The following is an 18,824-nucleotide window of genomic DNA, read 5'->3' as shown; positions in this document are numbered from 1 at the left end:
GAAATTGTTTGATATATGGAATAATTCTATGTAAACAGGTTCGATATAGTCGGGTTCGACTGTATTAGCACGAAAAATAGTCACCGATGTTCTTCTGCTTTATTACTTTGAAAGCACTGTTTAGCATACACTTTTCAAAGTTGTCGAGTGACTGGGACTGGGAGCAGCTAGCTGAGCCCACAGCCTTCTATGGATGCGCAGTGGTGGCGAACAATGCTCAGTGCATGATGTGCATTGGAACACGTGGGCGGGCCGGAACTGGTTGAATCCTCGCAGTTACTGTCGCCGGCAAGATCCCTAGCCAGATCAGCAACGATGTCTTCGTCAGCGAGTGCTCCGGTAGTAGCAACAGGGCCAACGGAGACAGTCTATAGTCTATAGCTGCAGTCCCATCACAAACGGCACCTGGGAATTCGGACAAATCACCAAGTTCCTCGAATGCTTCATCATCGTCGAGGGTTTCATCGTAATTTTCAGATGACCTTGCACCAGCCTTGCCGGAAACACAGAGTCCACGATGACGGAAACAATTTGGAATTGTTTCTTTTTTGACGTCATTCCACAATGCATTCAACATCGTTAGTGTGTCCAGAAGGTCAATTTTTCAACTCCCGGCCAGTGTGAAGGTTTCGCAATAGCCACTGCACAAGGCGCTTTCTGTAGCCTGCCTTCAGCGCACAAATGAAACCTTGGTCTAAAGGCTGCAGCACTGACATTATGTTCGGCGGCAGCAAACGAAGTTCGATGTTGCTGACGCTGACCTTGCAATGGTGAGCAGAACAATTATCAATGAGTAAGCAGACTTTTTTGTCTTTGCTTACCAGGTCGTCATCCCCGGACTTCAGCTACTTGCCAAAAAGTTTGCTTGCCGTCCAAACTTTCCTGTTGGACCTGTAGGTCACCGGAACAGAGAGTACATTCTTTAGGCACCGCGGCGATTTGCTCTTTCCAATCATGAGTGGTTGAAGCTTGGTCGGTCCATAGACGTTGGTGGTGAGCAACACTGATATTCAGGCTTTGTTGACTTTCCCGCCGTGGGACTTGTCATCACGACACGCCAGCGTTTTTTTGGGGGGGGGGAGCATTTGCCAGAACAATGTGGTCTCATCGGCCTTAAGTATATCACAGGGATAGTACGTTGTCGTGACGTCACTGTAATTTTCTTCAATCCATTTGCGCACGCTGCTGACGTCCACCGCGCAGCTTTCACCAGTGAGAGCTCAGCCAACAATACTGTGCCGCTCTTTGAAACGCTGCAGCCAACGTGAACTGCCTTTGAAGTCGGGTCTGTTGAGAATGAAAGCGAGATCCCTTGCTTTCTGTTCAATTATAGGGCTAGGAACAGGGATGTTTCGCGACCTAACATCGAGGAAGCGCTTATACGCTTATACACTGCTGTTTCCATGTTTTCAGATGCAGCCGTGCATACTCGTCGAGCTCCGGTAGCACCTGGCCTCTTGTCCGCCTTAGCCCTAAGTTGGCCTTATTTTTTAATATCGTACTCTGCATGCTTCTTGGGATGTTGTATGCTGTGGTGACATCCTACTTCTTTTTTCCACGTTGAACTCTTCTGATAATCTCTATCTTTGCTGATATTGTCAAGTTCTGCCATTTCACGGCAGCCATCTCTTAACGGAGCGGATGAGCACTGCATTCCGAGGACGCGACAATGCGCATAATCTTGCAACTGAAAAAAAAACAAAAAAACTTGGAATAAATCCTGGGTTTTGCCTCCTGAAACCATGATTTAAATATGAGGCTCACCATAATGGGAGACTCCAGAAGGTTAGACCGCCTGGGGTTCTTTAGCATACACTTAACATTTTAAGCACATGGGTGCTTTCGCATTTCACCCCTATTGAAATTCAGCCACCGTGGCCAGGATTTGACCCCGCAACCTCGTGCTTAGCAGCCCAACACCATAGCCATAAGCTGAGCGCTGAACAGTGAAGCAGTTCAAGCGATCACAAGCAGGCACACGTGGCTGTGAGAAAGAGAGGTGGGTCGAACCACTTTTTCTAGGGGTTGGCTGTCTGAGGGAGCAAGAGCAGTGCCGCATGCACCCAGTTGGGCTAAACTACTTTGTCTGAGAGGGGGGTGTCGGCAGCAGGCCCGGCCGCTACGCAGGAAAGCCAACTTCTGGAGCAGTTTTGAACTGCCTGAAATTCGATATATCAAGAGCGGCTGCTATTTTTGTTCGATTTAACTACACTTTTTGCTATATATTCTCACTGTAACATTACGGTGCTCAGAAATTGTTCAATATATGGGGTAATTGAATGTAAACGAGTTCGATATAGTCGGGTTTGACTGTGGCATGCTGACCCTTTGCGTGGGTAATGGACGAACACAGGGTCTGGTGAGGAAGTACTGTATTTACCCTAATATAATGCGCACCTTTTTTCTGAGGAAACGGGTCTGAAAATCACCTGCACATTACAATCAAGTATGAAACCAAAACCGCATTTGTGGAGTTGGTAACAGCTTACCATCAGAGATGTCAGATGCAGTGTCATCACCATCACAAGATAGCAACAGAGCACATTTTGTGAAGGTTGCCATCGGTTCATTTTGTGCCGAACTACGATCTTGAGTGGAATTATCGGCCAATAACTTTAGGAGATGCTAACATTCTCGCAAGATTTCACATGACCCGGCACTGGATGCACCAGCTTAATTGGCCGCCAGCTATTGCACTGTGCCAAGCTCGCTATCTACACACAGTGTCAGACAAGTCTGACAGATACTTGATCAGATCAGACATACCTTGACAAGTCCAATGCAGTGTCTCGTGAAAAATATAGTAGTAGATCTCTAAAAGTGATTGCTCGAGAATATCCCCACTGTAAACTTCGTATCTGTGGCCAACAAAGTGTAAATGGTGAGGACGACGCACCGCTCTCATAATGAATGCTCATTTAAAGAAAGTTTCTTTTTAGTGAAGGGAAATTTTACACCTGTTGTGTTTTTACTGATTGCAAAGGTGGGGAGATGCTATTTTTTTTTCATAGGTCAGGCAAGTGTTACATTCAGTGCACAATACATTCAGGAGCACTTCCATGTTTAAGCCCGCGAAAATTGGATACACATTACATTTGGGCCACATTAGAATTGAATAAATGTGGTAAATTCATATTAGAAACACATTAAACAAATGTCCATCAAGATGATGTAGGCTTTCGTGTAGAAACTGAGAAGTCTATCCCCTTTGAGAACACCTTGACGTGTTTCTATGAATTTAGGAGAGCACTGATGAAGCGAGCTAGCCCAATGGCGAGGGCAGAGAAAAACGCCGAGGTTGACTGCATAAATGTGATTAAATGCATAAATGTGATGTAAATTTGAGCATAGTTAGAGGCCTCAGTGAGCAGCTACAAGAATGCCTTGTGTAAGGCTCGCACACTGAACAAAAACAAGGAAGAAGAAGCAGAGGCCTTAAACAAGTAAATCTGGCACTTTGTCACGTCCCTGTTTAACTGTTGTGGGAAGCCACTGCCTCCTTCTCACCGTCAATGCCTGCTTCCTCAAGACCCGCCACATTGACGAGTTGAACACGCAGTCGCAACCTGAGGTTGGGTTCGCCCGAAAGTTTCTCAAAAGCGTCCTCGTAGATGTAGTCCCGCCGCACCATGACCTCTATCTGGGGGCCCAGGAGAAAGTGAGACTGCTCACGATTGTTCTCTGACTTGTCGCGTGCTATCAGGCTCTGCAGCACCTGCGAGATAAGCGTCATAAAAGTTGGAATGACAACTACAGTGAGTACAACAACATTATTAGAACTTGTAGCTGGGCTAGCTGGCAGTTAATCTTGGCAAAAGCTCAAGTACATACACACACACAGACAAAAAAGAGAAACTCGCAAATACCTGCACATAAATGCCCAGAGGGGGGAAGGTCAGTTCTGGGTGTTTGTGTGTGTGAGTCTGCTTTTTGGAATATTGTTACGTGGAAGCACAGTACGTAAATTATTTGCATGGTGTATTTACAAGGGATAGCAAGCACTGGCCAACAGGGAAGCCAGACAACATCAAGCAAGGCACATCGTCGTCCTCAGATCAGCCAGAGGCCTTTATGGGTACGTCCCACTGAATCCAAGTGTCCACATCATCATCTTCGAATAGCATGTAGCAATATAAAGCTTTTACCGAAATAACACTATTGACAATATTGGGCGTACTTCATTTTTTACTGTATAATCCGCGCTTGCAAATAGCCTCTTGAGACCTACAGCACATACTTAATGCCAGTGCACGCCCATTACAATGGACCTGCATACAACATACTTTCCGATATGATAATTTATGGATTTTATCGGCACAAGGGCCGGCCAAAGAGTGCCACGCAAAACATAATGAATGGATTGTCAATGGTTTAATAAAAGAAGCGAGTTGTTAAAGGGAGATGTAACATGGCTGTAAACACCCCTAATCTAAAGTGTTGCACAATGCCGGTTCCCGAAAGTCAGCTTTGCCGTATTACAGTGGTGTTATACGGGCAAGCATACTAACCACTGTCACAGGACAAAAAATGTATTCCTTAAATATACATGCACACACCCGCTGTCTCCTGTCACAGTAAGACACCCAGATGACTAAAGCGTTGCATAATGCCAGTTCTCGAAAGCCAGCTTCGTAGCAACATAGCTCTGTTATGCAGTCAGGCATATGCAATGTATTGCAGTGAAGCGCACCGAGAGTGCGAAGAGGCCGCTGTCATGGGACATAAAATGTATTTCTTAATCATGCACTTGCACAGTCGCTGTCTCCTGTCACTGTAGAAGCACCAAGGCACCTAATAGTTGTACTGGCAGGCCTTTAAAACTATTTCAGACGTGGCCTGTGGCGATTTGAGCCCACGAGGACAGTTATAGGCGTGCGCTCATTTTTTTGGACTGCGTAATTTAAGTTTTAGCAGTCCCCAGGAAGTCCGAAAAATGGGACATTGACTGTATTCGAGTTGAGCAAAAAGTCGAATCAAACAAAGTTGAATTAACAGGATTCAATTTTATTTAACATAAATGAATGTTCAAAAATCTCAAATGTGAATTCCAAATCGAATCTGAATCGGAATTCGATTTGTATTTGAAATTTCCAATATTCAAACATGTATGCTGATTACTTATCTCGTCTGGGTCATTCAGATGTGTGCAATGGCTACTGCTGTAGTGTAACTCCACTCACCCTAACACGAATAGGAAACGGCACCGCAAAGGGCATCTCCTGGAGGATCGCCGCACTGCGAAGCTCGGTGGTCGTGAGTGGTGGCCCACCTTCCTCTGAAAAGCCATAAGGGGCATGACAAGTGTCTTACATTCATTACATGAAGTTGCAACACTGAAGCAGTCTCTGTGAAAGAGTGCTTAAAGGGCAAATGCAACAAAATTTCACTTCGACTAAAATCTTTAAGCTTACTTATAAGTTTAACCATATTTAACTATGTTTAAACAAACCTAACATGCAACTTTCTTTCGAAAAATAAAAATGGGTCCAAAAATTGCCTGTGCATGACAATCAGGTACAAAACCTGCATTTGCAGCACTGGCAAACAGCTTGCGGTAAGAGCCGTCAGACACTGCATCATCACCATCATGAAATGGCAGCAAAGCACATTTTTTTAAGGTTGCTGCGGGTTCATTTCCTGCTTGACCACGATCACTTTCGGAGTTAATATCCCTTGTGCGAAATTTCTCGCAACTCGGCACCGGATGCATTGACGTATGCAGCCACCAGTGTTTCTGGCAGTTGTACCAAGCTCGCTGTCTGCGCAGAGTCCCGGAAACACTCCCGGCCGCATATTTGGACAAGTTCAATGCAGAGTCACGTAAAATTTCATGAATGTGACGGCAGTACCTATCGCTCAAGAAATGCTCAAGTTATCGCTCAAGAATACCACCCTGCGTGGTATTCTGGAAGTCTGGCCATCGCAGCCGGGATTTGATACCATGACCTCGCACTTAGCAGCGCAACAACATAGCCGCTAAGTCACCACAGTGGTTAGGTGATAATAACAAGAACAATCAGCGCAGTACGTAACTTGATACACCAGTCTTTCCCAACCCGAGAACACTAGATAATAAGAATAACGAAAATGGTGAGGCTATAACACAAGACAATACAGAGTTTGGCATGCCAGGAGCTCTGCTTGCTTTAAGAAATGCAGAATGACAATTCACTGAGAATAAAATAAAAAATATATTGAAAGAGAGCCTTAAAATTAAATTCTGGGGTTTTACAAACCAAAACCACAATCTGATTATGAGGCACGTCACAGTGAGAGCTCAGAAACAATTTTGACCACTTAGGATTCTTTAAAGTGCTCCTAATATAATTACATGGTGTTTTTGCATTTCGCTTCCACATCGCACCCAAGACTGAGTACAGCAGAGTAACACCATAGCAACTAAGTTACCGTGGTAGGTGTCTAGATGGCATTCGTCTGTCTACAATGCTTATGGAAAAAATGGGCTCAAACCTAAATACATTAGGACATAATTAAAGTGTTAGCGGGTGCTAGAGTAACATACCAAGCTGTTTTCGAGTCAGCGCTGCAGCACCGCATGTTGGTAGCCGTTGAATTTCCAGGTTCCAGCCTGGCACCTGCAAGAGGAAAGCTGAGCTTAAGTGACACAAGAATGAAAAATTAATAAAAAAATTGTGAAGAGTAATGGAGAAACAGCACTGCGATCCCTTAAAGGGACCGACAATTGGCCAGAATGTGTTGAGAGACGTTGATGGAAATGAAATGCCCATGATTTAGAGTGATAAAAACCCAGGATGCTATTCGCGGTTTAAGTAGGAGTAATAATTTCAAACAGGCAAGGAAATTTCAAAAACCGGTAAGTGGTGCGAACAGGCAGTGAAGCGTTGCTACTTCGGATGTAGTACATAAAATTACTGTGCGTGAAGTCGGCTGTTACTAATCCTCCTTTATTGACAAGTGTTGCGGCAACATAACAAAAACGAACTTTTTTCGTGCCGAGTTTCAGTATTGAGTACGAAGTTTCTAGCTATATGTCTTTGGCCAACACTGAATGACTGGCAGCAAGCATCATTTGTTGGTTTAGAGCAGGGCCACAGGACGAGGATGAAGTTTGGCACGCGACTCACTGTCTTGTCAAAACAAGGTCAGAGGATACAGACTGATCCAACATATCCAGCTGCAGTGTTGTCACATATGTGATGTAAACGCAAATGAAATATGCACCTATGGTTCACGTATGATGAGAGCTGTCTATACAAATTGAAAACGAAGCCTTAGGTGGCTTGGGGTGAAGCCCACTTCCAGTTTCCTGCTTAAGGTTTCCCCCTATTGCTGAAAAAAATTTCCGCAAAATAGTTTCTTTTTGTTGACTATGCTTATCCTTGATGTGTTTTCCATATTTAGATAGAAAATGAACATTCTTTTCTGGGTATTTATATGCCTTGTCAATAAAGAGTTAGGTACCGCATGCTTATTGCTTAAAATTGCAGTTCATATATTATTATGCTTTTTTATTCTATTTGGATGACGAAGTAAAGAAGATAGACTCGCCATCCCGGCCCTCGAAAAGTGGATGTCCAATGAAGCTGTTGAAGACCACCACTACAACCGCTGAAGGGGGGTACGCAATGCTTCATTGCTCAATTCCTCCTGTGGTGCCTTATTCAGCCACAGGAGAATGTGGACGTGCGGACTTCCACTGTGCTGGAACTCCACAGCAACACAACCTCATAGCTGCTCAGGAGTCCTAACTATGTATTGCCTACTCACAGTGGTAGGCTGGTTCTTTTATATATGAAAGGCTAACATCACTCCTCACGTTGCAAGCTGCCATCGCCGCGGACACTTGCGCAGCAGTAATCTTTACCAGGAAACGTGCGTTGGGAGCGCTACATGATTTGCATTGTTAGCAGGAGTGCCTTATCAGCTATGTTGTTTGGATGCTTGTTTTTTATTGAAACGAATGTTGTGCTGTATGCTGTATGCGTGATACCAAAGAATGTATGCACTTTTCGCTTCAATCCCTGAAAGCTTTTTCTTGAGGACAACATCGCAAGAAATCCCGACCACCTAGAGGCTAACAGCTTCGCTGTAAAAAGTCCACGCTAATGAGCAGCGCTCGGGTCCCTCGGTGCGTACGGCGACGCACATGATTGGTGTTGTATACGTGTGAAATTCTGAGCACGCGTGTTAGCTAAGATAATTTATTCCTCCTTGCTCAGATCTACGAGGGACGACGTGCTTTCAAAATCAAAAGCGCACACATGACTATGGCAACATGCTGAACTGCGTATCATGTGTAAAAGTGTCATTTCACTTTGAAGAACTTGGCTTAGCCAAAAAACACAAAGGCTGCTTGACAGGAAACCACAAAGGCACGTAGCTATTATGTAGAAATAATTTAAGACTTTAAGAATTTATGCTGAAGATACAGTGCAAAAATTACACATGGACAAAAGGGAGGCCACATGACACGAGCATTAACAAATGGACCTCTATATTGGAAGAATGCATTTAAGCACAAAATAAAAACATTGACTGTGCACTTGTACTGCACATAAGTTTTACTGTAGAAGGGCATAAGTTTCTTCACAAAGCACGGTGAGCAATTTATGCAAGGAAACAATATCTACTTGAAACTCCGATGGTAGAAGTCACGAGAATGCACTGCCTTCAACTGCTATATCACACAGTTCAATGTGAACTCCGCGTCAACGTGAAGCGTTGATATTTTGACTGCAACTGCAGGACATCAATTTAGGCTGTGTCACACAGTTGGCACTTTCAGCCTACTCGCACTGTACACACTTTCATCATAGCGCCCAGTAAACAAGCACACAAATTTGGCAGGCATTCACGGTAGCTGCCAGACCATCGCCCACAAATTCAAGCAGCACTTATACAGCTGTATGCGTTGTGCATAATGATCTCACGGCAGACCACCGATCATGTCTACTGGTGCAAACGTACTAATGGATAGTTTTCCCCGACTGATTGCTGCTTGCCTCCCGGTAGCTGGCGGTGAATTCTTACCGCGAGCATACTTCCAAGGACAGCAGGCCTAACCCATGACACTTTGTTCGGAGCCAGCCACCAAAATTACAGCTTGGTTCCAAATTGGTGGTGATCTCTCCAAAGTGGCGATATGGCACTCGGAAAGTCAAAAAATGGCATTGCTAATGAGATTATGGACGACAGCCCAAATGGCAGCAACTTTTTTGACTGCTGCCTTGCTTGCAACGTTGGCGAAACACATAAGGCCCAAAAAATTCATGACAAACCATGCGGTATTTCTTATACAACTGCTATAGACAGGTATGGAGAGAGAGAAAGCTGCTCACCCGATCGGGGCAGATGGCTGTCCGAGGTGAAACCCAGTGGCCATCGGGGCAGAAGGGGCGCCTTGAGTCCCGAGCGTACAGCTGTCGTAGCAGTGAGACTACACACTGCAACCACGTGAGCAAACAACATGAAACGACACATTAAGACTGTGTGATGGTTGCATACAATGCTGAACAGAAAGAAAATAGAAAAGCACCGAACATGTGAGAACTTCATTACGAACACAGTCACAGTAGAAGATAGAACTATCTGAGCCAGTTCTCTTTCACTAGGTATTGGTTCTAAGCTCCTAAAACAGGTCTGGAAGCTGAAGTGAGAGAATGCTGCATGGTGGCATTATATAAAGTTGTACACCAACAACATATGAGCATGTTACCATAGCACATTTAAGGGCTAAACCTCTGCACAATGGAACTCATAAGAAGGCTAAACATTATAAGCAACTTACATGGCTGTATTCATTCAAAGGTACAATCGCAAGCCTTGCAGTACCAACACTTTTGCAAGATACAGAGGAGCCCCGATAATATAACTTTATCGGGACTGCGTGAGAGCATTGTATATTCCGGACGTCACATAATCCAACCAACAAAAATTGTATATAATACGCAGTTTTGCATGACAGAGTTGAGATGAGCTTCAATTTGAACCCTATAGGCTAATATAGTAATATGTAGGACTCGAAACGAAAACCGGCAGGAAAGTAAATACAAAAAGAATACTGCAGTCCAGGTGCCAATCATGCTTCATTGGAGGCATTTAGCATAGCATGTACTGTGATCCCTGAACCCGCAAGCATGCTAAAACGTCTTTTTTTCTCATTTGCATGCCTTAAATATATTGGTCAGTTTCTTATAGACATTCTTTGAGCCATGCAACAAGAGCTTTCTTTCAAGCACAGCAAGATCTGCAATGCGGTCATCTAGAGCGTCGCCTCTGCAGACGAACCTCCGGATGTTTTCGATACCACATAGCAGGTCCACAAGCACAGGCACAGGCACAGCAGCATCTGTGGCGTCATACTCGCCCGAAGTGGCAGCCAGCAGTGCTGGCATGAGGCAATACCACCTAACATGTTCTGTCTCATACGACGACCTGCGCGAAACAGGGAACCTAACAGACGCATGAGAAGTCTTGCGTGCTTGTATGTAGACAAAAAGTTCCAAACTGCGTGCCTGAACACGCCTATCCAATACGATCTGCATGCCTTCCAGTTGCTGATGGATTTTTCGGACTCCCAAAATTCAGACTTGATGGATATTCCAGACTTAATAAATACACCGTCAGGGTTCCCACAGTGCTAACACATTTGTGCAACCAAATTTTTTGACAAATTTAGGCCCCAAAGTTTGATTTTCCGGACTAAATCGCTCATTCCGAGCCATGCTACCCGATCTTGGAGGCCGCTATGTTGGATATTCCACTGGCCCGCTTTATAGCCTCCAAGATTGGGAGACACATGCTATCGATATAGAGCACGTACTATCCTCCGGTCTAAGAGGCCATGCCCGCTCTTCCTTGGCTGACAAAACACTCAGGTCGTGATTCTGCACATGGTGTTCCCACAGAGCAGGTGTGTCTGAGAAACATTTGTGGCATGTTTGTGTGAGGTTGTGCGGCTTCACATTTCCTTATTCTGTGCTGCCTCTTGCACCTTCACGAGAGCCAAGTGGTGTAGAGAAGCGTGGCTCGTTTCTTCGCTCTCCATGGCGATCTCTGTTGGCGGAGATGGCCAACACAGTAATGCACTTGGCGACTGTGTCCAGAGACCATGGAGGCGACATCACTCTTGCACAAATCCAAGCAAATCCGACTGCCTACAAGCGCAGTATGAGGCAGGGCATTATAAGACATTTTCTGCCGCTCCAAGCCGAATAAATTTTTGGACTGTTCGAATTTTCGGACAATTTTTCAGTCCCCCCGTGTTTAGGAAAATTGGGCAGAATGTTCAATTGGTTCGACCTCCGGACATTCCTTCACGCTTTTCATACGTGTTTGGACACCGTACACTCCAAGTGATATTCTCTGGTGATCACTTTTGAAGATAAGTTTCACTTTCGCGAGAGTTGGCACTGGACGGGTCGAAGTACACCACGGACAGCGTTCTTGGCATAGCGCCAGAAACCCTGTTGACCATATCATAGCAGTACAAGCGGATGCATATACCCTATATACTTGTGTATTGAACGCACTCTTTGAAAAAACAAAAACAGAAATGAAGCAAAGTAGGGGGGTGCGCTTATTACACGAGGTAGGAAACATTTTCGAAACAGCAAAAATTGAAAAGTGAGACGATAATTACTTTAAAAATGCATTTGTTAACTTATCTTTGCAGTAAAAAATAGACATTTGCTATTTACAAAGCGTAACAGCATTTTTATTGCACTTCACTCCCCATCACAATCACCAGACCTGTCGTCCAAATCGCTTGGCGCTTCATCCACATTGTGGTTCCACAACAGTTGGTCCTCACAGCTGCTTCTGGCAGTCTGACATTATCGCAAGGATCATGTTAAGGCGCTGCTTTTCAGCACCTGTTGTTGTGACAAGCATGCAGTGCGTGTCTCTTTCCTCGACCGTCCTGCGCATCTGCATGTCAAAGTTTATTGGTGTCCGATGAGCGTTTCCCTTTTGTGAGGAGATAAACTCTCTGTCCTGCAGCAGGCGCATAACTCGACTTTCGGTCCATCGCACACAGCGACGTCAAATTAAAAGATCCTAGTCTCTCCAAAAAACTACGGCATGGCCATTTGATTGTGGGACTGCACAGTAGCAAAGTTTGGGATGCGATTATGCATATGCGGCGGGAAACAAAAATCCAAATATTTTGGGGGTGCACTTATTATGCGAGTGCGTTCATCATGCGAATGTATACGGTATCTCTAAAAGAAAACGTGGAGGAGTGTGGGCAGGCAGTCAACACAAAAAGTGGCAAGAGAAAGAAAGCACAATCAGGCTGCACCGAATGTACAAAGGTGGGTGGCAGTTGAGCGGCGTGAAGAGGGGGAAAGGAAATGAATGATGAAAGGGCAGTGAATGTGAAGAAAGGAAAAAGGAGGCTATTATCATTATTTGATACAAAAACACACAACATACAGAAAGAGAATTAGAGAATGGGAGGCTAGGAGGAAGTGTCTGAGCTTCTCACATGCGAAGGGGTGCTCTCTCTCTCTCTTGATGGAGGGGTGCTGCCGAACGCTAGCAGCACTTCTCACCTGTCCGCTGTTGGTTTTGCAACTTAGCACAGGTTGCCGTATGACAATAGACGCGCGTAATCTCGTGTGGTATAATCAAGGTTATTTAATGCATCGTCTCTATGGGGAGCTTGCTGGGACTGCATCAATGCATCATAAAACCTGGGATGTCGAAAAATCGGGGGTTCTATTGGGGTTCCACTGTACCAAAAAAGACATAGTTGTAACTATGTCTTTTTGATGACTATGTAACTATGTCACATAACTATGTAACTATATAACTATGTTTTATAACTACGTAACTATGTCTTACAACATAACATAGTTGTAACATATGGGACACAAACGTGGAGGTTGACAAAGAAGCTTGGGAAGCTAAGGAATGTGCAACAGACACTGAAATGAAAGATGATCGGTGTCGGCAGAAAAATGGCAGTACGTATTAAAAAGCTAATGGGAGTGCAGCCGACAGTACGTATTAAAAAGCTAATGGGAGTGCAGCCGACACTGTAGTTGACATTAAGATGTATAAATGGAGCTGGGCAGGACCAGTAGTGCGAAGGGCAGATAACATGAGGCAGACTAGTTACAGAATGGGAGCCAAGAAAAGGGAAGTGCAGTCAGAATGGCATGGAATTGGGTGGTGTCATGAAACAAGGAAATTCGCAGGCATAAGACGGAATCAGCTAGTGCAAGGCTACGGTATGTAAGAGATTGTTGGCAGGGGCCTTCGCCCTGCGGTGGACATTGCTGCTGCTGGTGCTTATGATGATGCAGGCACAGCATTCTCTCTCTTACCTCAAACATGGGCCTCCACAGGGTCTTCAAGTACTGCAGCTGCTGGGGTGTCAGGCCGGTCCGGGTGTCGGGAAAGCACAGCTCCAGTAGCCCCAGGCAGAGCTCACGCAGCTGCGCGATCAGTGACACCAGCTCGTCCAGCGAGAAGGGCATTGGATCCCCCGCAGCTGCACATGTAGACAAAAAACGGTCATGACATGGTGAAATAGTGGTGGTACCCGTAAGTAGAGGTTATGCAGAGAGTCTACAAATGAACGAAATGCGAGTGCTGTGGTTTCTGTGCTGAACGCAGGATACAGTGGGAGAAGGACAAGTGGACCATCTTGGCATGCAGTAGGCAAGATAAGGTGACTGTTAGCACAGCCCGTGCGACACCGTCATTGTTTGTAACAATGGGAGGAAAAATGTCACTTTGTTGAAGAAATTAAACAACTCTAGCATTGGTGAAGGTCTAATGGCACTGTGCAGACAATGTGGCAGTGTTTTATCAAGTGCTAGGAACCTTGCCTACTTTAACAAGGGAATGACTTAATAACTAGGGAACTAGGGAACTATGAGCTTCGTGACTGGTTGGAAAAAACAACCTATGTTGTGAAAGTGGTTCTTGCAAACATGCTAGTCAGAATGCACAGCAGATCCAGCACAAAGCCGCAATGGATGAGACGGGTAAACACAACAAAAATTGCTTACACGCTAAAAGTTTACTGCACACAAATTCAAGCTACAGTCAAGTTCTGCTAATTTGAGTCTGACGGGCCCGACAAAGCTAACTGAATTACCTGGCAGGCCGAATTAAAGAAGAGGCAGAAAACATGACGAAAAACATCGCTGATGCATTTGGCAATACACATCCGAGTAATTTTAAATACGTACATTTCATAAGGGAATGCGCACCCACATTTTGTGGGTTCAGTGTAGAAAACTAATGTAGAAGTGACAGAACTCCTGAACCACATAGAAAACTAATGCGCACCAACATTTTTAGAAAAAAAAAAAAAGAAAGGTACCATGCTTTCGATTGTGGCGATAAGAAGCTGAAACCATTCAACTTTTCCTTCACAAAATGGAAATCCATTTACACTTAATGCCCATCTTCATCACTGTCGTCCTACACATGGTCCCTTGCACATTTGATATTCTGTATTTATCAAATCACTCTGCAACAAGTGCCAAAGGGATGACTAAAAAGGATTACTAGGGATGAAAATCGGGATGACTAGGGATGCAACTAGGGATGAAAGGTAGCTCATGTCTAAACTAACCATTTTGTTAGTTCGTCCTGCAACGTAAAACGTGAAGAAGCTTGTTGTTGGTCAGACGTCAGCAAACAAAATGCAAAGCTTTGCTCAAAGCCATCACTACAATAAAATCAAGACTCACGAGACTCGTAGAACTCGACATCGTGCAGCGTTGGTAGCAAGTGGGCCAGCAGGCTGCAGAACAGGTTCAGCTGGCTCGAAAAGGGCTCGGCCCAGTTGTCCGGCGGGCAGATCCCGGATGACAGCAGCTGCATAACCGGCGTCCCGCCAGGCCTGACAGAAAAGGGATAAGCGCACCTTTGTTATCCCAACGACCATGCAGAATAATACAGAACTGTAAGAAAATTACTGGGAAAATAGATCGCTGAAAGAGTGACACATTAACCATAACAGAGGACACATACCAGTGCTTGCATCTGTAATTTTCCTTTCTTTGCATGTCATTGTCAGAACACACTATTTTCCATAAGTAATCCATTCATAGTATTGAAGAGCAAAAAGTTGCAGTTTCGCCCAAAAGGTGAAGCATCGATTACAATAGCAAATTAGTGGACAGCTATACAAAATAAGGTTGGTAGTCTTATCAGCCGTATAAACTTGTAAACGTTCGCTTACTAAAGCTTACTCACTAAGATGCTAAGGTCACTAAGTGACCATGTGTATGAAAAAACGGGCGAATAAAACTGTATTGTATTGTATTGTATTGTAAATCAACAAGCACGGTGTCACGTGGACACAAGCAAACATGAACACATCTCACTCGATGACTGCGGAAACTTGCAGGCGATATGCTGGAGCGAAGAAGCATGGCAGCACCAGCGAGTGAATTGACCTTCGTGCTGCTTCTTGCTTTAATGTGAACTAAGCGGCGAAAGCACAACACACACAAAGCTGTCAGCCCTCGGCACACTCTGTCCGTATCGCAGATCACTTTCAAGATAGGGGCAGTCTTATTGCAAGCAATGGCTTGGTAAATCCAGAGAGAGAACTGGAGATGGGCTACAACACTACCTTAAAATGTGAAAACACACAAAAGTCGAACGTCACACCAACGTCTTCGATGCGGCAACATCGGCACATGATGACACAATGACAATGCTTCTGTGTCGTCCAGTGGTCATTTCATTGGATTACAGTCAACGACTGAATTTTCGGACGCCCAAATTTTCGGACATGCCTGATATTTCGGACGTCTTCGCGGCACCGCCACGAGCCCCATAGAATCAATGTATAAGGACATCTGAAGTTTCGGACGCTCGAACCCCCCGCCGTCCAATTTTCCGGACTTTTTGACGGACGGAAGGAATTTTTGGCTCCTCGCGCAGCGCCCTTGAGAAGGAAATCCACTTGCAGCCGAAGCATATCACCGCTTTGAAGCACAACTAGCCGAATCTAGTCGTCACACACTGATTTGGTCTGGCCACGCTGGCTATGTTCATCGCCGCACTTCCGCCTCCGGCGGAGTTTCCGGAGCGGCGACATTTTGTTTGTTTGTTTGCGCAGGCCACGTTTTGGCTAGCGTGGTGTGTGGTTGTCTGTTGTGTCAAGTGTGCTCTGCAACGCTAGGCCTAGGTGCTTCGACGCTCGTGAGCGAACTCCACTGTTCGCAACTTGAGGATTTCGCTTGCCTTCGATGGCGCCCACTCCGTCTTCATCATCCTCGCCGATGGACTCGAAGCGCGGAAAGCAGTACCGTCGGACGACGTGATCAACGACCTCCGCTCTGCTGGGGTTTCCATACCCACGGAAATAACTTTTGAACAGTTTGTTGACGCTGACAACGAGCTCGACTTCCGCGCAGAACTGACTGACGAGGAAATAGTCCGTCGGGTTGTGGGGGATTCAGAAGACTCTGATGTTGAAAATGAGGAGCCAATGCCTGCGCCACCTACAGGCGCCGAGTTGACGCGAGCACTGTTGACTCTTTCATCGGTGTACAGTGCTGACATGACCCTTGCTCAGATCGAGGCGAATATGATCGCATGCAACCGAAACGCCGTCAAAACAACAATGAACAAGTTCTTCAAGCCACTGCAGCAATAACACCGCCAGCCCGACGATGCACATGTACATAATAAACCGGCAGTCGGCTGCATACAGAGTTTTTGAACGCCTCTTTTTATAGTCACTTCACTGATGCTGTGGCAGGGTTTCGGAAGCCTGTTACTTCGCCCTTTACCTCTAGATCTGAGAAAAAAATAAAAAGGGTGCGTTTTTTTGCATACATTCATTTTTTCGGACTGCCTGAATTTTCGGACGTTTTTACGTTCCCTAGAGGGTCCGAAAAATCGGTCGTTGACTGTACCTCTGTTGGCACAAACAGTGAGGCAAGCAGACCTGTGATTCTCTGTAGCGTAGCACTCTGTGGTAGGCAATCTCTACGTTCAGCATCAATGAGGCACAACACATCTTTTTGTCAGGTGGCAGACAGCTTGCTGTTATCGCAGGAGGCAGTGCTTTGATGTGTTTCCTTTTTAGTGTTTGCAATGGTTACCCTTTACTAATTAGGTAGTGTGTCAACCATTTTAGACTGTTGTAGATGGCAATCGATCAGTGAGAGCTGGAGCAATGCGCTGGTAACAAAGCACATGCAAATACTGCTTCCCTTCAATTGGGTGTACAAGTGGGTGGACATCAAGGCAGAAGTCGCCGATCTGCATGCCGAGAACACTGCCTGCTGCAGCGAAAACTTGCCCTTTCAGGGTTAAATTTTTTTGCGCAAGAATTTTTATTGCAGTTTCCAGTAGTAGGAAATGATTGAAAACTGATTAATACAGCAAAAATTTATTGCAAGCAATATTTTGTCTCAAAAATACTTTACTCCCGAAAATACACTACAGAGTAAGAGATTCAGCAGAATGTCTAGCAGAATTTATGGCCATCTATTTTTGTACCAAAAACACGTTTCATCAGTAGAAGAAACGCTTCTGAAGTTAAAAATAAAGCTTATTAGTATCTGAACTTCGGCTGCGCTGCGTTAGATCTAAACTAACGGGAATACGACAGTGACGGTTGTAAAAAAAACGATAGGATCTCCTCCGTACTTGCCTTGGAGGTAGCAGATGACACATGCCTGACTGCCTGAGTGAGTGCTAGGAGGTAACCGAGTTCAGTTACAGCAAAGTTTCGTTCTGCAATGCATTACCTACCTGTGCTGCCTCATTTCGCAACAACGAAAATCTCGCGAAACCGAATTTTCTCGTGTTCCCTGCCAATTTCATTATTGCTAGGTTAGGCTATATCTGCAAACGCAAAACCTTATTCATTCCTGCGTGCCCCAAACTTTTGGGGCCCCTATTCTAAGCCTCTCTAATAGAGTTGAACCCGGGTATATCGAACCCTGATATAACAAATTATTGTGTATAACAAACAGCTGTAAAATCTCACTGAAGGATTTTGCATCAATATTTAATTTTATATATCGAATTATTGATACATCGAACTATCTCGCAATACCCTTCAAGCTCGATACATCCGGGTTCCACTGTATCTAATCCTTAATTATACACGCATGCACCCACAATCTCCTGTCACAGTATGACTACTGCTACGCCTAAATAAGTGTACTGGCAGGCCTTCAGATCTATATTGGACGTGCCTGTGGCGATTGGAGCCTTTGGGGGCAGTGAAAGGCATGCATTATTTTTTTCGAACTGCCCGATTTTTCTGACATTTTCACGGCCCCTAGGCAGACCGGAAAATCGGACATTGACTGTATGTGCTTTGAAACGCATATGTAGACAGCCAGTGTGAAACTCTTCCAAGAACTATGTTAGTGCATAGACTAGGCAATAACAATTTGTTCCCTTGACCTACCAAGAGTAGCTTTTATTCCCAAAACTGCCCCTGCATTTCACCAGTTATATAAAAGCTGGAACTTACACGAACAGCGATGGAGCGCGAACATCCTTGAGCGCCACCCAGAGCTGCCGGAGGAACTGAGGCCGGAAGGCCAACGTGTAGAGCAGCCGGAAGTGGTGCAGGGCCAATGGGCGCCGCTGCACCAGGGCCCAACACAGCTGGCACAGCGCAGGAAGGTTCTCGCGACTGGATGCAGCGGCCTCCAAAAAGGTGTTCACGGTGGCCGGCACATTGAGCTGCTCCAGCACGTCTTCCAGCGCCTCGTCGGCGAGAGAGGTGGAGGACGAGCCGCCGCCGCCACTCCAGGCCTCGTCGGCCTGACTCAACTCGTCCGCTTCCAGGTCTTCGCGGCTGGACCTCTCCTGTGTTTATTAAAAGGCAGAGTGGTCAA

At 45.3% G+C, this 18,824-nt stretch overlaps 1 protein-coding gene across 2 annotated transcripts in view; it reads right to left on the bottom strand.

Annotated features, from left to right (window-relative positions):
* The window catches only part of LOC126517462 (ubiquitin-protein ligase E3C), a 59,833-nt gene that overhangs the window by 14,872 nt on the left and 26,137 nt on the right, over positions 1-18,824 (bottom strand). For both annotated transcript variants that reach the window (XM_050167183.2, XM_050167184.2), the window contains exons 10-16: positions 18,455-18,795; positions 14,694-14,845; positions 13,314-13,480; positions 9,321-9,425; positions 6,524-6,596; positions 5,181-5,275; positions 3,508-3,715 (exon numbers count right to left, since the gene is read on the bottom strand). In XM_050167183.2, the coding sequence (XP_050023140.2) occupies positions 3,508-3,715; positions 5,181-5,275; positions 6,524-6,596; positions 9,321-9,425; positions 13,314-13,480; positions 14,694-14,845; positions 18,455-18,795 (1,141 nt within the window). The remainder of the gene's footprint in view (positions 1-3,507; positions 3,716-5,180; positions 5,276-6,523; positions 6,597-9,320; positions 9,426-13,313; positions 13,481-14,693; positions 14,846-18,454; positions 18,796-18,824) is intronic.

Source organism: Dermacentor andersoni, chromosome 11 (assembly GCF_023375885.2).
Source record: "Dermacentor andersoni chromosome 11, qqDerAnde1_hic_scaffold, whole genome shotgun sequence".
Lineage (NCBI taxonomy): Eukaryota > Metazoa > Arthropoda > Arachnida > Ixodida > Ixodidae > Dermacentor > Dermacentor andersoni.
The sequence above is the reverse complement of the archived record's forward strand: the minus strand, read 5'-3'. Positions and strand labels throughout refer to the sequence as shown.